This window comes from Ambystoma mexicanum, chromosome 8, assembly GCF_040938575.1.
Source record: "Ambystoma mexicanum isolate Mex_15411 chromosome 8, UKY_AmexF1_1, whole genome shotgun sequence".
In the NCBI taxonomy this organism is placed as follows: Eukaryota; Metazoa; Chordata; class Amphibia; order Caudata; family Ambystomatidae; genus Ambystoma; species Ambystoma mexicanum.
The window spans coordinates 594,885,839-594,907,115 of NC_090929.1; the positions used below are offsets into that span (position 1 = coordinate 594,885,839).

Below are 21,277 nucleotides of genomic sequence, written 5' to 3' on the forward strand. Positions count from 1 at the left end.
TCCTACTTATAGTCTCAAAAAGCCTGGCTGGCATAACAGCAGCATCCGTCAGGATCTACTCTGGCCTCCTCAGGCCAACTGGTGCCATAGAAACATACCTGTGTGGCAATGACCGTGATTTATATTCAGTCTTCTTGTGGGCATTTACATTTGCTTAAACAATTACTTTGTTATGTAGTAACACATAACTAACCCCCCCCTGATTGCAATTTAAAACATGAAGGGCCATGCGTGTTTATAGCACTCTATGCATTAGCTCCTATTTGCCCAGAGAGCGGTGCATTTCCTAAACCTGTGCTGTTTGCAATCTCACAGTAGCAGGAACAAAGAAATGAAAACAGCGATAAAAAAACAAAAATCATCAGGACAGTTACATTTGCTCGGCTCTGCTGCAAAATAATTATTAGGGCATGCATTGAGCGTGCACCTCGCTTCAAGAAGCGGCAGAGCACTTTAATATCATGGGGGGTTAGGGGGACAACATGATGAGGGGAGCAGAGAAAAAAAGGGAGTGGGGACCTACAGGTAGTAAGTACAGCGTGCGTCTCCTGGCTTCTATGAATTTGCAGTTACCTATGCGCTAAGGCTGGGAATGAGAACAGGGACTTTAAAAGAGCTGGCTTCTCAGTGTGCACATCATGTGAAATATTACAGTAAAGAGTTGCCTACAAGTACACACAAGTGGGAAGAGGTGAACACACATGGCATTGAAAGATGCACATCTGTAATTAGGACCTCCACATCCCATCCAGTGGGCCCGTTCCCTGGGTACTTGACACAGAGACCCCGGGTGGCGGCCATCTTTAATCTCGTTTACTCCATGCCACAATTTAAATAACTTGTTGAAAGTGGATTTACTGCACTTTCTCCTCCATAACTTCTGCTGCAAGGCGGCTCAACAGTCCCCACCATTAGTCAAATCCTAGTAGTGCACCTGTGACTCGTCGGCCCTTCCTTCATCCTGTACTGAGAAGCTAAGGTTCTAAGAACTCTGCTGATTAAACATGGCTGCGTCCTGCACCATCTTGCCTATGTCCTTGCATCCCCTCTGCAGCTGCGGACACATTTCTGGTATGAAGCCCCGCCCGCTTCACTGCCTGGTAGAAGGCGGTTCTTGTATTGCTGAGGCGCTAGAAGGTAATCATTCCCACCTTAAACTCTCCTACTAGAGTGCACACACAGAGAAGCGGAAACGTACCCGTCCGAATGGCCCGGTGGTGCCGGAACCGAAGAACCCACTGAAGCGACTGGCTGCCCGGTTCTTCCAGGTGTCGATGCCATTGTTAGGGAGCGAGCCACTCAAGTTCGGCAGCGGATCTTGCACCGGGATGTTGGAATCGCCAAGGAACTCATTCATGTTCTTCCGCCTCCTACCCGGGGCCTGCAAGAGAAGGGATTGTTTAGTCTCACATCAGCAACACACAAACGAACAGGTGCACCCATTATCCACGACAAAGACGGCACCACAGACGCAGCGTCATCGTCATCTACGGATAGGCAAGTGAACCCTTAGACGTCACTGCTCTTCCTTAGTAACTTTCTGCGTCATGTGCAAGGACGCCATTCTTGGCCCCACACCTTGGAGTAAAAGCAGAGCTGCAGCAGTAAACACAACATCTCTTCTCGAGGCCAGCGTTCCAAATGCCCTCTAATAGGGCCAAACACAAATCCCCAGCTCAGTGAAGCAGGAGCCCACTAATCCCATACTCCTGCTGCTAAGAGTGTCACACGCAGGCCCAGTAGCCCGCCAATCAAGGTGCTGCGGCCTGGAGCCCCCTAGTACAAGCGGCTGCTGCTCCCAGTGCTCCCCATAGGCCCAGGAGCGCATACAGGGCAGTGATGGCTTCATAGCCCAGTCCATCTCCAGAATCATTTCCTCTTTGCATTTGGAAGTGCAGGTTTCCACTGCACGAGCCTCAGGCCACCCTTGGTACCTTTCCAACAGTGTGTACGTGGAAAGCATCTATAGTTAAGGGGACACACTTCCCAGTGCCACCCGGAGCACTGACACAGTAAACATGTAAACCTGTGCTAGGCAAATCTCTTACACAGTGCTTTAAGTGGGATGTGAAAGAGGGGTGGGGGGTTTCTAACAACTAACAAAGGGACGTGGGAGCCTCTTGCCCCCAATATATCATGGGATACTAGAAGCATATATTTTGGTCCATTCTGCATGGTTTCAGGTGGTCCTGGTTGCATCCAGTCTGCACACTGTAATACATTTCTCTGGCTCAAATATAACTAAATAGTTGTCTGTAAATAAAACACCCTCTCGTATATTAACAATGGAATCATTGATAACATAACCCTCACTCAGTAAATAAAATCACCCATGAGAAAGGGGCAGATAAAAAGTGCACTAATGTGGGTTACTGGCTGCTTTGCAAAAAAACAGAGCACTTTGGGTACAGAAGAACTGCAGATCTCTACATTTGAACAATATTTCCGTCATAGGGATTCAAGCATGCTACTATTCTGAGCAAGTACTGCATATTCGGTACATTTAATTTGTCACACTCACCCCAACATTAAAATGTTTGCAAATCATTGTGCATATAAACTCGTTTAGACATCTCCAAGCATGGTGTCCTGCTTCAGCAGAGGATTGCTCATGTCCCTAAATACATTCCTTTCACAGTTTCTAAATGGACCCCAGGCCAATGCAATTCCTACCTAGACTGAGTATTCTTCTGGAGCATACTTTTAGACTCCTGGCAGCACGAGAAAAATTGCCCCAGGCGCTTATTTGTGGGGGACCTGAGGGAGCCTCGCTAGCACGCAGAAGAAGCTTTGGAAGACTGCTGGGTCGATACAATGCCCTGTCCCACTTAAAGCCATGCTTCTACAGCCGAAAAAGACTTGAGCATCCAGAGACCTCCTGTACATGGTAGATCTCTCCCTCTCTTTCTCATTGCTATAACGCTGTACACATTACAAACAGACAGACACACACACACACACACACAGGACATTACTACAACTCTGTATCCAACTATACGAAGAGCAGAGATCCACCACACACACACTATCATTGCTTGCTAGAACTCTGTATCCAACCGAGTATACACCAGACGCATAACAATGTCTCTGTATCAGTGTTCAGACAAGCTACGTTCCTAGAGGCACACACCTTGCCTACACCAAAGGTATTGCCGTGGCACTGCACCCAGCCATGTGCGAGCAGTGCCCTCTTCAGACATGCACCATTCACCAGAGCCATGTGGGAAATTGTATATGGCCCATTTAGATCCCACCACCGCTGCCGCACCTGGTCTTAAACAGATGTTCAGATTGCGAGTTCGCCCACTCCTTTACTTTTAAGTTGTTAGCCAATCGATAGTGTATGATATGATATGATAGTTTATTTATATAGCGCCTATACACAATGTGTTTCAAAGCGCTTCAAGGCAAGGGTGGGAACAACGGAAAACGCAATGACATTCTCACAGGCCATGAACAGCAAGGATGTGAAATTAACAATCATAATTGGCCTGACATTTCAGATAGTGCAAGAGCTAAGACATAGATAAGGAAGGGAGGGGGAGAGTGGGAAGGATATGGAAACAGACAGGCGACTACTGTACTAGGCCTGACGACATTTCTGGTGCAGCCGGAGATTAACAAAAGGCGAGGCAGTGGGGTGCAGAAAGGGAGGGGGGAAGTGGGAAGGAAATGGAAACAGACAGGCGTCCTGCACGATTCGGTCACCCATGGACCTGGACTGATGCTGCTTCTCTATATTATTGTGAAGTTTTACTAGAATTAGTTGCGTCACTATAGATATCTTTGAAGCTGGCCGTGCAGCACTGTTTGGGAGGCCCCTAAAAACGAGGCATCAGGTGCCGTGCAGTGCCTTGTCTAACACTCCAGGAAACGTGGTATATGCATACATTAAACAGGTCACCTTAAGTGTCCTGCATCTCCCCTCCCCCAGGTGTGAACACCATATAAATGTATGGGACGGAACAGCCCCGGAACCAATAGCCAATCCTTAGCACCATTGTCTCCTGTGGAGGAGGCCTCGGGAGAGCAGGCGCCCTGAGGGTGGAAAACAGCATCTGCCCGGCCTCATTCCCGTCCGATATGGCAAGAGTTGAACATAATGCAATAATCTAAAAAAAAAAGGCGGGTGCTGACCCCCACAGGCGAAATGCAGAGTTGCCCATTCCCAGCGCAGCTTGGCGACGCCGCTGTTCAAGACCACAAGTTACTTCACATTGAAACGTGTGTCCATCAATCATTCTACGGATCCAACTTTGCGACAGGCAGTGGCAGTGCTCCGACGTCTGCTGACAGCTCACCAACATGTATGGGCGGCAGTTGCAACCCTTCAGGATCCATTACCGCAATATTATCATTGCATGCGTAGCCGACGCGCCGTTTGATCTCAGACAAATCCTGCCGCAACTCGCTTTCTCAATGGAGGGAACCGAAGTGAAACCACGTTCCTGCGTGGCTCTAGCAGCCATAAAACGCGAGAGAGAATATCGCAACGGTGTGTTACCGCAGACGTGGAGCGTGGCAATACACGGATATATAAATGCATGAACGCCACATGAGCGCCTGGAGACTGTGACATGGCAGCAGTGCGCGGTATTATACATCAACATAAGATAACATGCTACCGAGCTGCCTGGAACCGCCGCGGGCACTGCTAAACACACAGAAGCCCAACATGCCAGTAGCCAGAGAGGCACGGCACAAAGGCCGACGGCGATCAGTCGGATTCACACGGGGGTACGAATGGGTTTCCCTGTAAGAATGATGGCAAGGTAGCACAGATGGTTGGACACTAGCTGCTGAGATTTCTGTACAAAGTTTAGGTGGTGGGTGATTGGGTGATTGCAACAGGGGCACTCTCAGCCTTACCCAAACAAGTACCATGTCTGGGTCCTATTATCACGTGTTATTGAACACTTTGACGGTTTACCCTACTGCAATGACCAAGTACCGCTATTAGTAATAATAATACACATTAAAACAAACCATAATTTGAAATTAACATTCAGAATATGACAGCATTGTCTGACGTGAAAGAAAGACTCTTGGGTGGGGGCGGCGGGTGGGTTCTGCCGCGGAAGACACATACGAATAACTCCGATCCAGCTTGACATTACAGCCAGCAATAATATTAAATAATAATTTGCGGACAACTCACCTCTACCTGGCAGAGCAAGGCGCAGGGTAGAGCCAAGATCATTCCCGATTCTCGCTTGGGTGGTGTGTCAGGGTACTGTGCCTAACGCAGGCAGCCATCTGCTGCTGCCTCAGGGCAGCGACGGGTCCAGCGTCTGCGCGCAGGCGAGCATGTCAAACATTGAGCGCGTTGGCTCCACAACGCCGAGCATGTGGATAGCCAGGGGCGGAGACACAGAGGGGCGGGGGAGCGGGGGCTAGCCTCGAGTCAACGCCGAGGGGGCTGGTGACGTCATGGCGAGTGGCCGTGCGGCTCCCCGATTGGCGAAAGGATAGAGAGGAATAGCGCTAGACAATGAGAGATAGGGAGCGGTGACGTCAGGAGAAGGGGGGGGAGAATGAAACAAACACCACTGATCGACGGAAGGAGAACTAAAGAGAATCGTACGTACAAAAAGGCAGAGGGCGAAAGTAAGGGAGGTATGCTGTGAGTGGGATGGGGGGATAGGGGGGAAGCAGGGGAAAAGAGAAGGGGAGCTAGGAAGGGGAGGGACAAAGAGAGGGGGAACAGGGGCAAAGAGCAGGGAAAAAGAGAAGAGGAGCAGGGGAAAAGAGGGGGAGCGGGGGAGAAGAGAGGGGGAGCAAGGGAGAAGAGGGGGATCAGGAGAAAAGAGGGGCAGCAGGGGAAAAGAGTAGGGGAAAAGAGGGGGAAGCAGGGGAAAAGAGGGGGAGCAGGGGAAAAGAGGGGGAGCAGGGGAAAAATAGAATTAAAAAGAGATAGGGAAGAAATACACCCAGTCAATGGAATTTCTATATATATATATATATATATATATATATATATATATATATATGTCACCGCTGCACACTGTCTTCATCATGTAGGTTAACGTTTTATGCGTAATCGCTAAATGTCTTGTAGTTATAAACCATCAATAGGCCATCTCTGCATCTCCCTACTACTAGCCAGATAACTCTCTCCAGGGGTGAGGTGGTTAACTGGTGATGGGAGGAGGCCACTTCAGAAACTGGGCAGGGTAAACTTGGAGGCCCGCCCCCCACTGTTCTATCCCAGACCAACTATCAATTAGTCGATTTTAAAGCACAATATAAAGAGAGGTGATGGAAGCCTTTCTTGAAAGTAGCAGCTTTAAAGTTTCGATGCGTTTTACATTCTGCACAGAGTAAAACTTGAACCCCGCCAGTTTCAGGAAAGGCTCATGTGATTGGCAACATTGAAGAAGGCAGGCCACGTAACTCGGTGGCTGAAGCTCGGTTAGCTCAATGGCGTTGTGCCTGCTTGATGACGACGTTTAATTGAATCTCTGTTGCAATTTGTTAGTGGGACATAAGGGGAGTGGAGGGTGCTACGCACACCATTTCCAGACAGCTCAGTGAACAGTGTGCACGGCTGTGATCCATGCAGTTTCAGTCTGGACCCTCGTGGGTCATTTTCATTCAGACGGCGCTTACCATTACTGGTTGTGCACGGGTGCCTTTACATTCTACCTAATCAATCAAATTGCCATTGATATTTTATTTCTATCGCACTCGTACACAAGTGTTTCAGAGCGCGACAAGACAAGGGAGGGGAACAGGGGAGAACAAAACAGTGATCTTACTAGGCCCAGTGACATTGAGACCGCGCAGGTGCATGAATGCATTGGTTGCATTCGGTTTATCAGCAGTGATATGCGTTGTACTATGAAGAAATGCTTGCCATCAGGAGTGGCTCCTTTCATAAGTCCCCATATCAGTGGTCTGAAACAGGGAGGCGCCCCCCCCTAGGGGGGCCTGAAGGATGTCCGAGGGATGGGACGGGGAAGCACAGTCTTTAAAAAGTATTGGGGACTGCTTTAAATAGAAAATATAAGTAGTAGAAAATCTGCTTGTATTTTAAAGAGCCTGTGGACCCCCCCCGGATATCCCTTGGCCCCACTTGGAGGGCCAACCCCTGGGTGTGGGGGCAGAAAATATGTTTACACAAGGGAGGGCTTGGTATGAAAAGGTTTGAATACCACTGCACTAGGTTCACTTTTGACACCCCTCTGCTTTTAATCTCCTTGCAGCTAGCCATTTGTCTGGTGTCTTTCTTGCTCCTGCCTCAGCTGCCCTTCCTTTCATTACCTGCCACAGACCGCTGTCCGATTTACCGCTGTGTGGGGGCACAACACACACTACACTGACAAGGCTTGATGCTACAAGACCTCTAGGGTTATGTGAGAGGAATCGGGTCAATACTTTGTGGTCATCTTTCGCATCAAACCACTCTGAAGAGCAGGCTGCAGTAGTGGGTGTTTGCACACAAAAAATGGCATTTGGTTGAAGGGAGACGTTACATTACATTTATATAGCGCGCCATTGGCCCGTAGGCATGAAGGCGCTAACAGAAGAACAAAACATATAACAAACAGTGGCAACCTGTAAAAGGATACTTTTCTAGGGCCCGACTTAGGACTGAACAGAAAATCAAGGAAGAAGAAAGAATGCTTACAATAGTGCTACCCGCATTGGACTAAATTCATGTAAAAATAAAGGTTTTGAGGTCTTTCTTGAATGTTGCAAGGAGTTTATGTTTACGCAAATAGGTAGTTGGTTCCAAAGAATATGTGCTTTAAAAGCGAGGCGCCTGTTGATGGAGGTCCAGGGGGCTTGCCAATCAAGGGGAGAATGGGTGAAAAAACTGAGAACACAGGACTGACTCGTGAAGCTGAGAGGAAGCATGGAGACACAGATGAGGCAGGGCTTAAGGATGCAACCTAGAGGGGGAGTTTTAGGAGGTGTGGAATGGTAGAGGTGCCTGGAGCAGGACCAGGGTACGTGAAGAGGTGAATTGTGAAAAAAAGGACACATAGAATAATGAAGAAGATTCAATGTGAGCACTTGTATAGACTCTTAATAAACATAAAAGGACCTTCCCTGCAGAGGTATAGACCTGCCAACATTTGAAAGAGAAAAACTCAGGACTGCATTACCAAACACCCTGCTCACATGTTAATAAAAGGCACACACCTCGGTGTGATGCCAGATATGCATGGGATTGCCTCGATAAACTGTATCTCTGCTCACTCTTTTTTTGTGATTGGCCTCTAGCAGTCTGTTTGTAGCCAGTCAAATGAAGGTGTGGGCGTACTTGCTGGCACTACTGAAAATCATGGTGATGTCAAGCTCCTCCCCGGAGACGAGCTTGGAGACCCAGAGCCTCTGGGCTAAACGAGGCGGCTAGGCAGGTCTGCGTGGTATCTAGTTGACAAGAAATCTCTAGGCATAGCATACTTGTCGTAAAGACCGCTGTGCAACCCACAGTGTGGGTGGCATTTGCCTTCGTAATAACACCAATCTCTTCCCCTCTGACACTTTGAAGGTTGGTGCAAGCTCAACTTGACCATGAGCAAATGCAGGCCGAGCAGAGCGTGTTGGCATTGTGTGCTTGCCTAGCAGCGCTGCCCATAAGCAGTTGGCTGTGGGAAATGAATGTATGGCAGAATACTGGCATATACTGTGGGCAAAGGCATCATGAAAACATATCAGAAAATGCTCATTTGCCCAGTTGTTGACTTGGCATCCATTAGATTTTCTCATGTGTTACATACAAACCAGACTGAACGGCATGGCGTTTTATCAATTTTTGTATTTCTTTTCTACAGAAAATGTGCTGTAAAATGCATTAAATTGAATTAAAGTTATTATTTTAAAATGTTGGGTAAGGAGAGGGGGGGTCTCCCCCAAAACCCTCTTTGGTTGGTTTTGTATCCCTCACTATGCTTGGTCACTCCTCGAAAATGGGAAATAGACCCCTCCAATAAAGAAATCCACCAGGCACCATGTCACTGAGGCAGGGTGGCATGTTGCGTTTTCAAAAGTGGGTGCTATGACCTGAGCCAGTTGACTCAACACAGAGGCCAACTCCCTTTATAGCCCAAGCCTCTTCTCTACCTTGGTAAAATTACCCAACATTTCTCTGAAACAGAAGAAAAGCATACATGATCTTGGGTGAATCCCCTCATGAAAACTCAGACACAGTCCTCCTCGATCACAGAATCCCTGAATCTTGCTTACTGATCCAGACAAACACATTGAAACATATCGATTGTGGGGTAAATACATCCCAAGACTGATTAACTGCCCTGGCCATGTTAGGCACAACATCTGCAGAAATATCTAAGGCAAAATGTGACAACAAAAAAAAGGGCAGCATTTATTTCTCTACTGTCACACATCACAATGTGGTTTAGAGAAACAAAGAGCAAAACACTAAGTGGGCCCTGTTTTTGATTGACAGAGGCCTACCTTTCACTACATTATAGCACTTTACACTAAAAGAATGCTGCCATGAAAACATGAAAATTGGTACATTCTCCAGCCTGGAAGGAATGGAACACATGGGAAATTAAACTCATGCTGCCAGAAGTAAATTGAAAAGGCACAGATTAAGGAAACTGGTGACTTGTAAGAGACTATGAGAATGACGATGAAAACAAATAGAACAAAACAACAAGCTGTGCCGAGCATAGTGATTTTTTTCATGGCAAGCAAAAAGGCCTGTCTTATCCATTGATCTAAAAATCTCTTGAAGCTCACACAGCCAAGAAAGGGGTGGAGCTTGTGCCAGGCTAAAGTTTTATGAGGTGAAGAGATGACCACTATGAAAACATGAGACCCAGTTAATAGAGATGAGCTCCTAAAAATACACAGAGTTACAATTAGATACCTGGTGTGGTCCAGAATGTGACTGACAATTGGCATACCAGAGAATGACCCATGGGAGAGTGTGTAGAGTTGTCTTCCCCTGTTTAGATAAGATAAGCAGACCCATGGCCCCGCTATTAACTTTGAAAGGAGCTAATGACTTAGTAGCAGGCCTGGTCAATAAAGGAGCAGTGGCCTAAATTACATGTTATGTTTCTTAAGAAGAAGACATGTGAAAATCATTACATTTAAAATCATGCATTAGCAATGGCCATAGTTTTATGGAATGGCCATAGTTTTATTAAAGATCATGTTTTGTGGATTATCCCAGGAACCATAATGCACACATAAAGGATTCAAATATGCTTGAAAAGCTTATGAGAAGATCTGTCAAAGGAAAGCACTTTGATAAGAATTTAACTGTGAGAAATAAAGTTATACAATGAAATGTGATGGTAGCATCCCAGAAAATGTCACAAAGAGGCGATCATAGAATTAGATCTCTGTATAGAAAACCTATTTTAATAACTGTTATATTTTTGGAATTACAAAAATCGAAGGTGCTGCTTATATTTTTACATTAAGTGTATTGGGAGTGACCCCATCATTTGAAGTGATTATTCGACCTGCGTGTCTTTTCACAGGAGAGCAGAACTGAAAATACACATGTGGAGTTTTGAACATTTGTGAATTCTATTATCAAAAACGTGAATAGTATTCTACTTATTTGTATGGAAGCTTTTTTGAGCCACAGAGTAAGTCAGCGTGTGATTGTGTGCATAATATTATTTTCCTATTTCTTACTAAATATATGCTCTTTCTACACATGACCTGTTTTTTGGCTTACCCATTGCTAAAGAGTAAGGGACATAAGTGGCGCTGTATGGTTCACAGAAAGGGCTAGATTGATTTATATCCACAGGTATATGGGTGTGGCACTTTGGGGGGGAGGCAACTCTCTGCAATTGTCATATAAATATACCCCACATAATAAATAAAAGTCCCTCTGATGTAACCCACTCCCATTCTATTGTGTATGGTTAGGTGGGGTTTTCCGCCTTAAACCCTTGTTCTCACCTTACCAGTATTATTGAAGGTAAGAGACTGTCCAAAGGGATTGACTCCCCAAGATAATCACCGATTTTGCTTACCACAACCACCAGTCTAACCATGCTACTTGGTTGCTCAAGGTGGTACGACACATCAATTTTCACCATCATTAAAGCAAAGGAATATTCTGCATTTTACCACTCACCAAAATAAGGCTTCACCATATGTGTCTGTGCAGATGTTTTGGCCTATGAAACCTTTATCCCTGGTCATTCACTAGGGTGGATCGGGCTGGTGAGACTTGTATGAAACATCTAGAAAGTCAAAAGTGGCAGGGCTCTGTTCTAGAAACTTTATTTCACCACTCTCTCACACAGGCCTGCATTCCAATGAGAATTGGAAATTAACATAAAAACGAATTATATTCAGAAGGAGACTACATTGGAAAGGATAATTTGTTTACATGCCACTAATGGAACTACTCTTTTTTAAAAATAATATTCAATATTATTATGAAAAATGCAATTTGACTAGCATAATGATGAAAGGGTGAGTAGGCCCAGCGCCACCTAATATGAATCTGGGATTCTCGGTTGACAGATAATTTAAGCCAAAGCATAAATCTTACAACCCAAAAGAAAATCCACAAGATTCTAAACACGAAAAAACATCTGTGGTTAAATGCACTTCAGCAGATATGTGTCTTGACTGCATTGCACAGATTGCAATTTCTATTGGGCCTAATCAGCCTTTCATCCTTGAGGCGTTCACAAAGGTGTGGAGCATTTCTGTTGCAAGCTTAATAAAGCGTAGAGACATGACCGAGGGAGATGAACACGGGTATTTTCGTTATCAGTGTAACTGTGCGATGCTAAATAGTGGAGAGCAAGGCTGTTGTGGATTACAATTGTCGTCTAAAATCTTAAGCCATTCCAACAGCAACCTTCAAAGTCATGGAACTAGCATTGCTACACTACACCAGCCTTGTTCAACGAACCTGCACCAGCATTGCCACAAGAGGCACCGATGAACCAGGTTCAGCTGCTTCTCTTCTGCCACTCGTGGAGGCTCCCACTGGCATGGATGCAGTACAATAACTCAGTGGGTTGAGCCTCTACTGCAGAGATCTATATATGTGCACAGGAAAACTAGTGCTGCTGAATTGGATAATAATGCACCAATTTTAAAGCACCATTACACAGCACAACCTGCATTACATTTTAGTGAGGAATGTTTTTATTTCTTGCACGCACACAAAAGTGCTGCTACCCGTCGCTCTGGCAATCTCACAAACCTATTCGCTGCCACAATCCGGTGAACCACGGCAAATAAAAAAATAAAATGTTTTTTTTTAAAAAAAAAAAAACACCCAGAGATAGTCTCAGCCTCTCTCTGTATACACACGTCAGGATTTCGAGGAATGCGCCTCTCTCATTGCCTCCGGGTCCTACCAGCTGGACTCGAGCTCAGCAAGTCTAGCCCCTATTCCCATTGTCACTCCTGCTGTCACTCAGGCCCGGGTCACCAGGACTTCATTCCCAGTGCAGGCCAGGCCGCCTGCATGGGGCTCCTGGGTTTATTGACACTGTTCAGTGAAGTGGAAAACGCTCACAGCTGCCCCGTGACCTATGCCCAAGGGTCAGTCAAAACATCTCTCCCATTGGCTGCATGGTGTCAACAGCACAAGTTAAGCAGCGAGTACCGGCGCCCAGGTGAGAGGGGACAGAATATGTCAACATCAGAGCGCTAATAGTCTTCTGTACTGCGTCACATGGCGACATATCTCTGGAAGATCCGCAGACAATGAATGGAGCGTGATTTCTAGAAGTTGCGTTGGTCAAGCAACGTCTCATTTTATTAAGGAGACCATCCATTTGAAGTCCCCCATTGTTCCCTCTAAGCCTTAGACACGCCATGGCTACACAACCTACTTTCAGCCACAAAGGCTGAGACAAATGAAAATGTCTTTCATTCCAGGCGGGCTTATGGCCGCCATCTTGACTGGGCCTTCCTGCCCTCAGAGGAGCACAATATTAAGGAGAGGGACTTGAGTTTGAAGGGATGAGTGCCATTTGGTAATCCTTCTTACACAAATAGTGCACTGGAAAAACCCGACCCCCCACACCACCCCTAATGTGCTTTCAAAAAGCAAATAAGAAAACATTCCTGAGGAGGGCTTCTGTTTGCTAGATCCAGTTGCCCTGGCCCACTGAAAAGAGATGCTTCTCCGAGGTCGGTCTGTCAACAAGCAGGTTGTGTCCACTTCATACAAACGGGTCCAGCCATGGCATCCAGGCCGGGATTAGGATAGCCAATGCGCCAATTTGCCAGCTCTTTAGTTTGAGATTTTTGGGGAAATAGTCATGAAGATTTCCTACAACCTTCTAGTTTAAGTCAAATGCATTGTCCATATGCTGGCTAATGAACTCTAGAGTCTAAGCCAAAAACGACCGTTTCCCACTGTTTACATTGCATGTGTAGGCATCCAGAGGGAAATTAGACCGACACTGGCTACTGGGCAGATTAATGCCTATTCAATAAACATTTGGATTACGTAAGGTCACAATGATGTCGCAAAACACCACTCGTCCTTTGTCACAATTTGTAAAACGCAGCTATATCCCACGACAAATCGGCCTAACTACTAACATAAGCGTCCTACAGGCCCAATGCAGCCCGAACCCAGTCTGGGTGTCCACCCACCAGAGTGCACACATTCAACTGATACCTCCACCACCACACCTAATGCTAGGATGCAGCTACCATCAGGCTATTACATCAGCTGCATAACTGGTGCACCCGCGCACCCTCCAACACTAACCCTCTTTGCTCTCTCTACTGATCTGGACTACGGTCCCCGAGGGCGTTCAACCGGCCAGCACTTTGAGGTCATATCAATGATATATAGAGCACTATATAAATGCCAAATAACATAACAATGGGCATGATACAACTGCTATGAAAACCTTTGACAGTCACTCTTGAGTAGATCTTGGATCCAGTTCACAATCCCCTGCATTACCCAGGGAATCTAGCGGGGCCAGGCAAAGTCATACCTGCAAACTGCTCTTTGTCCATAATGTCCATTTAATGTTTACTATCAGCCAACCCACACTTAGTAAAGACTACAAAGTGCAAAATACGATGGAATTTGAAGCAAAAGAGCTGCACTGTTGTATGCACCGTGGAGAGACTCGGAGCAACTCCTACACATATCCATGCTGCAACGTCTGGGGTGGCGAGTTCGAGCAAATGTACAGTTGATACCAACGTCACATGAAGAGTTCACAACCTAATAGTTATGCAGATAAACCAGACATCTGCTGACAAGTGCCATGGCTCCCATCCTGTCCTCTGATGATTTAGCTGGGAGGTGGAAGGAGGTTTGCTGCCACAAGCACAGTGTCACTTGGTCCCCGGTGCCACCATTACAATGAGACCCCAGATGTTAAGTCCAAAATGGCCCCTACTGGTAGGATTCTACTTGTCATGACCTTTGCCAGCGTGGCCTTAATCTAGCACCACCCCGGTGACCAAGTCTAAGAGAAGGATGTTTAGGGAATTGGGGTTTGCGGGGAGAGGGGAGGGGCTAGTTTTCAGTCTTTTGAAGGTCTTCCATAAGGTGGTTTCAACGTTGGCAGGCTTTCGTATGGCTGTTTGGAGGGATGGCTGGTGTTGGTTACCTAGAGAACGTCTAAAACGTGCTGCACAGGTAGGAGGCGACAGTCAGTCACTTAGAATCCTTCATGCACTAGGGGAGTGGCGGGGGGCACCTTAAAGGGGAGTGGGAGCCAGTCACTGATCATTTGTGTTCTCCCTGCTTCACTTGGGCAGAGTCTCGCTGTTTCAGGAGGCCATGACAGATTAGGTTTGGGGGCTTGCTACCCTAACACTATCTGCTGGGGAGAGATGTAGGCAAGTAACAGGAGGCTTGTCAAGTAGGGCACTTATTTCGGTCTTTTCTGTGGTTCAAGGGCGAGGCATTGGTGCACAAATCGTTTGGCGGAAATGTGGGTGCCGGAGACTGCAATAGTAGAGTTTGGCAGGCCATGGGTGAAATAAAGAGGAGTCGGGTTTTGGAGCGATTGAGCGGGAGGCCATTTGGTGTCATTTATTATGGCCCACGGGCATCCGATAAGGCATCTTATCAGAAGGCGGACAGTCTCAAGTTACACGGATTTCAAAGAAGCGTCCTCGGGCAGCAGAACTCACCCCACGGCCGCCGGCTCTTCGAGAGCTCGGACGTGTGGATGTTTGTGTGCACGCGATCGGATCGCGCAGGCAAAGATGAAAAGAAGGAGGTGTAATTTGCTGAAACCCAGAGCATCCCAGAATGCGCGAGTGACCGCATACAAAGCCTTCTCTCCAGCCTTGGGGGCTGCTGGGGCAATCTGGGCTAATGGGCAATCGCTGTTATGTATACACAGGAGGCCTTTGGCCGAAATCTTACTATTAAGTGGCCGCCAGTCTTCATCCCTTAAGCCCACCCCCTTCCCCGTATGCCAAAAGGTGGTTCACCCAAAGACACCCATCGCTGGCCCTGGGCGTGTACTGAAACCGCAGTGAGAAAATTAAGAGCCGGCTCTTCCGGCGGGGACTGCGAACGATAAGTAAAGACACAGCGCCTTTCAACAGAGCAAACTCATAGCTCACCTAAACACGAAGACTTTTCACTAAATCCGCGCATGCGCACACAAGGTGTAACGCGGCACCGACCATGCGTGAACCGAGATCTCTGCCATTGAAAACAAAAGATAAAAAGAATCGTCCCGACCCCCCTCAAACCCACACATCTATTCAAACCCCTCACATTCCAATCCACTGTTACCGGATTAGAAGTGCGACTGTGGATTGGGGGAGTTGCCAAGTGGATGTTACACATGGTGTGGTTGTTTTCTACAGGAGTTAGAGCAAAATAAAAACCGGTAGTGTGTTTTATTGGTACGCAACCCCACAAACAGAGGAATCGAAATTCTAAGCGCGTTATAGTGCCTTTAATATAGTACCTAGGCGCTATTCAAATCCCGTGTAACGGAACTATTACTTCCACGCCCCTCTTCATCGTTCTAGTACTTACTCTTGGAGGATCCGACCTTCCATGACAGGGACCCTTCCAATTTTCGTATTTTTTCCTGGCTCCGCCCCTCTCATATAGTGCATTAGCCCCCCTCATATAGTGCATTAAAGCTCACTTTACCCACATTGCCTTCGTTATTTTATTTCCTGCCTTGGGGAGAGACCCTGGCACGGTGCTAGGCTTCACATGCCTTTTTTGTTGGGCTCCATGGGTCAACAAGGCATCTATCCCAAAGCTCCATCTGCTGTCAAGTGAGGGATAGCGCTCAGAGCAGGTAGCATTCCGTGCCCACAGAGGGAAGAAGAGGGGAGGTGGGAAATGGTTCCTATGAAGTACCGTTTATGACAGTTCTAGTCGGGTCTACGTCTTTAAGAGCAGCCATTTTGGATGGAGGAAGTGGTGCGCATGTGCGCGATGCAGCTTCCTTTCTATTCCAAATCGGTAGTAAAGGATCAGGGCTTACTGGAGCAACACAAAAAAAGGAAACCTGCGGAGGCTGTGTTCTTCTCCAGTTCCACGTCGTCCTCACCAAAGAGGGGTAAGAGAAAGCACAGCAAAATTGGGGCCCACAAAAGGGAGCAAGAGCAGATCAAAATCCTTAGGGAAGCAATACGTGGAGAACGTCAGAGGAGAAAAAAAGGATCATTCCTCTTCCTCGTCCATCGTCCTCCTCTTAGTCATCCCTGTCGTCCCTACCTGAGGGAGAAGAAAGGGGTAAATACCTAAACAAAGAAGCCAATGGCATCACCCAAATGTCTGATCATGTGGGGTTTCGGGAGGAAGAGCATCTCCCAGATGGAGGAAACTACCCAACCCCCGCCAAAGCAATTTAGGAGAGCAGTAAAGAAAGGTGTATTATTGTGACCAGAAATTAAGGAGATCCTTAAGGAATGGAATGAGCCAGACACAATCACCTCCCCTGGTTTTTGGCAAAGATGCATCCCATAAATGGGGAAGATAAGGGCCTTCCACTGTCCATGTTGAAATTCACCCGAGGATCCAGAAGACACCATTCTCGGGCGGAGTTGACAAGAACGCTTGCTTTGGAGCTCACTTGACCTTATGGACATGTACTAATGGGCCTTTCAACGAACAGAGTGCACAGGGGATTGGTTCAACTTTCCAAGGCCATTCAGGAAGGTTTGGATTGCATGCTCGTACTGAATTCTATGCAATCCCAAATAAGCTCTCACTAGGAGAGCCATAGCGGCAAGAAAGTGCCATCTGCGTCTTCGAGAATGGCGCAGTTATCAGAAATCAGATGCTCTTCGGATTGCTTTTGAGAAATACCCACTACTTGGCAATAATATCAAGAACAAGTATCAGCTGAACAACAGAACTGAGCCCCCTGCTGTTCTTGTATAGTTAGTATAAGGGCCACGCCCGGCACGGCATGATTCTTCAATAGGTGCTGTTTACATGACACGGAGTTGGAGGCAAGGCACCCTTTATTTGCTGCGCCGGGAGGGGGCGCTCTTGTGCGGCCGCACACCTTGAGCCAGCACTGATTCAAAGCAGATAAATATGAGGACAACCTGGGAAGGAGAATGGAGTATTGGCAGTCTGACAGGCAGTCACAGAAATTGAATGTGGGCTATCTTGGTGGAGTGAAGCACAGCTTGCGCATTCATCCAGGCCAGTAGAAAAGGCATAGAATTCTTCAGGGAAACACTTTTTACCGGGAGCTACACAAAATTACTGACACCAGGCCAGTGGAGGTGCGACTCGTATGGTTCTCCGAAGAATGGAAAAACGCATCAACAAAAACCTGGATCAATAGGATTGGGAACAACCGCTGCCAGATGATAGTTTCAGAAAACCCAGGTCATTCCAGCTTAGTAGCCCACCCTGGTTCCCAGGACCTCAAAAAAAAAGTCTCACTGTTGCTGAGGATATTCAAGAATTGTTGAAGAAGAATGTGGGGTCTTAGGTAATCTGCCGGGAAAAAGGACAGTGACTTTATACCATTATATTCTTGGTTCAAAAACCAAAATGGCAACTTTCAATTGGTCCTGGACCTGAAACGGCTAAATACTGCCATCGCCTATAACAAATTCAAAATGGAGACTCTGTAATGGATCAAGCAGTAAGGAGCACGCCTTTCTGGCCTTGATTGATCTTCAAGATGCTTATTGTCACGTGCCCATACCTTCCTTATTCCTGGAGTTCCAGGTGGCTAGCTGTCATTTCCAATTCCAGGCCCTTCTCTTCTGACACAAAGCAGCTCCCCAGGTGTTCACCAAGTTGATGGATCTGATGGTGGCTCACATCCACAGGATTGGTCCGTTTGTATACCTGCACCTGGACGACGGGCAGATCAGGGTCAGTTTGTGGTGAAGCATTAAGAATTTTGTGCAACAAAATTCAGAGGTTGGTGCTCTTGGTCAAATGGGGGAAAAAAACCATCATGCCATCTTCTCAAGAGCTCCAATTTAGCGGTGGCAGGTTTTGGACGACCAAGGGGTGTGTATTATTACCAGAATATCGGGCAGTCCTGCTAAATACCCTGTTTTGCTCTTTATTTCACAATCATTGAGCAAAGGGTGAGGCCCTTAGGATGCAAGGCCATATGGCTTCCACAGTGTTTGTTGTGCCATTGGTGAGAGTTCATATGAGGCTTCTGGTGGCCTACAATTTCCAATACTGTATTTTGGAGTCCAAAGACTTCGAGAGCAGAGCACGTATTTCCCAGGAGTTGAGGGGCAAACTCCAGTGTTGGCATCCTGTGGAAAGCCTGCTGAAGGGGTTTCCTTTGTCTTGGCTCTCAAAGATCATGATTGTGACAGATGCCAGCAAGTTGGTGAGGCAATCTCCATCTGTAGGGCCAATGATCAAATCAGGAAGCCCCTGGGTCATTCAAATGAAGGCAATCCACAGAGGTCTGTTGATGTTCACCCAGAGTATTTGTGGGAGGATGGTCCTGATCAGGATAGACAACAGATAGTGATGACTTATTTAAACAAAGGTGGGAACGTGCTCCAGTGCCCTGAATCAGCCGGTGGAGGCCATTGGGTCCTGGGCAGAGAAAAGCCTGTCCATTTGCAGCATCCCGGGGACTGAGTCGTTCTTGGACCATCAATTCTCGACTTGTTCATTTCTTAGAGTAAGTAGTGGGACGTCGAAGATGCAGGTGGAGGTAATGTCCGTATTACCTACTGGTAATACTGGTACTCCCTCACAGTGCTTGCGACCTGGAGGAGTGGTGGAATTGAACTAAGGCATTATGGGTAAAGTGGGGCTTTATGCTCTACCCGAGGGGGGGCAGAACCAGGAGAGAAGAAAACACTTGGAAGGGTTCCTGTCATGGAGGCTGGGAGCCTCCGAGTAAGTAGTGCGCCCAGGAAAGAAGAGTAGGACTAGGAGTATGCTGGCAAGAAAGCCAAACATTGCTTGAAATGCTTTGTAACCACGTTCTCGACAATGGACATAACAAACCAGGGCCTCCAGTGCCATGGAGAATGTAGCCTCTCTGTGCCGAGGTTAGGTCCAGGGGATCCAGGTACCCCAAAAAGCCACTGCTTGACAAGTCGCAGGAAAGGGGAATGCACACACCCGGCAGCATTGCACTTCACATCCTAGCACCCGCGCTACCCTCTACCAACCTGCCAAATAGTACAATGCTACGATAAGAGTTCAGTCTTGTAATGCTATACGAAAGATGCCCATTAGCAGCAGTGATCATTTTAGTCCAAGTAGCAATAGTTATAATTGTGGTAGTACTCGTGTTAGTAGAAATAGTGGTAGGAGTGGAAGTAGTAATAATAGGCAGGGCCATGTTTTAAATGGACAGGCACTCGCCTGTCCCGAGTACTTGCACTTCCTTTATTTGAAAGACAACCACTACCACTTCTCACCAGGAAACCAATACACTTAATGGGAAAGCGGCAGCACTTCTCAACAGTAAGCAGGTTCTCTGGGAGAGCGAGTACCTGCACTTCGATATTTCCATTTCAATCCCCGGTGGCAGGGGACGAGTACTAGTTCTAATATTGGTGGTAGGTGAAGTTCAGCTACCAATGGCAGACACATCCGTAGTAATGGTGGTGTTGTTGTTAGGTGAAGGGTTTATTTTAGAACTAGTGGGAGCGGTAGTAGAAATAGTTATGTGAGTACCAGTTGGAACCATGGTAGCCTTTGAAGAAGTTTAGTTATAGTAGTGGTAGTGATGTTAACAGCAAGAGTAGCAGTTGTAATAGTACTGCTATTTGTAGTTGCATCATAACAGAGCCTGGGTAGGAGTGAAAGTAAAATGTAGTGGCAACAGTAAAAGTGGTGGTATTAACAGCACAGAAGTACTGGCTCTTGAAGCAGTCATAGGGTATGATAGCAATAAGAATGGTAATAGTATAACTGGTACTGGTGGCTTAAGTTAGAAGTAATGGTGCTGCTAAGGGTAAGAGTACTGGAACTAGTACTTGAAGCAGCAGTAGTAGGGTAAGGGTCGTCATTTCAAGTTGCAGTTCTGGAAGGAATGTAATATTTTTTGGGTTCTTTAAAACACGCCTGATACCGTACCCGAGTTCGGTTTCGGAGCGCGGATCTGGGATTTGAACCTCTGTTGCTCTGCCTGGTCTTGCTTCCAAGAGCAGCGCGTTGCGCCCCTATGCTAACTCCAACCCCAAAACCACTACCAACTTACTAGTGGTATACAGATCACCCAACAAAAATACACACCCTGACTTGGACATACCGCTACTCCCAGCGCCCCTCATCAAGCCTAAAACTAAATGCATAGTCCTCGATGACTTTAACCTAGGATACAATGACCCCCTGGACTCAGAAGCATCTACATTCTATATACAGCCATGTCAGAAATGCACTTCGTACAACTGATAGATAAACCCACCCACTCAAAAGGAAGAACCCTAGACTGGCTTCTCACGCTCAACTCTCTAATCACCATTGACTCCATCCTCCCAGTCAATTGGTCAGACCACTATGTAATTAACTTCACCATAGATAATGCCAGTACAGAGCACATCACCCCTAAAAAACCAGAAACATTCAAAACTAGAAATATCAAAAAACTCTCCTCTGACAAACTCACTCCAGTCCTGAGTGCTGCCCTTGCCCTTACGGTTCTAGGCACCAACAACACCGCCTATCTAGCAGAACAATACCAACAATGCCTTACCCAAACTATTGACCTACTTGCTCCCATCACCACCAAAACCCATAGACCTGACAAAGGTTCCTGTTTTTGGTTTAATGAGGAATTTGTAGCCTTAAAACGCACAAAAAGATCACTTGAACACCTCCATAAGAAAAACAATACCCCAGAATCGGCACTAGCCTTCGCTGAAGCCAACAAAACATATAAATCAG

General features: G+C 46.8%; 1 protein-coding gene across 6 annotated transcripts in view; it reads right to left on the reverse strand.

Annotated features, from left to right (window-relative positions):
* PLEKHG5 (pleckstrin homology and RhoGEF domain containing G5) overlaps positions 1-21,277 on the reverse strand; it is a 1,536,154-nt gene that overhangs the window by 47,438 nt on the left and 1,467,439 nt on the right. For all 6 annotated transcript variants that reach the window (XM_069610302.1, XM_069610307.1, XM_069610303.1 and 3 more), the window contains one exon: positions 1,199-1,381. In XM_069610302.1, coding sequence (XP_069466403.1) covers positions 1,199-1,381 — 183 coding nt within the window. The remainder of the gene's footprint in view (positions 1-1,198; positions 1,382-21,277) is intronic.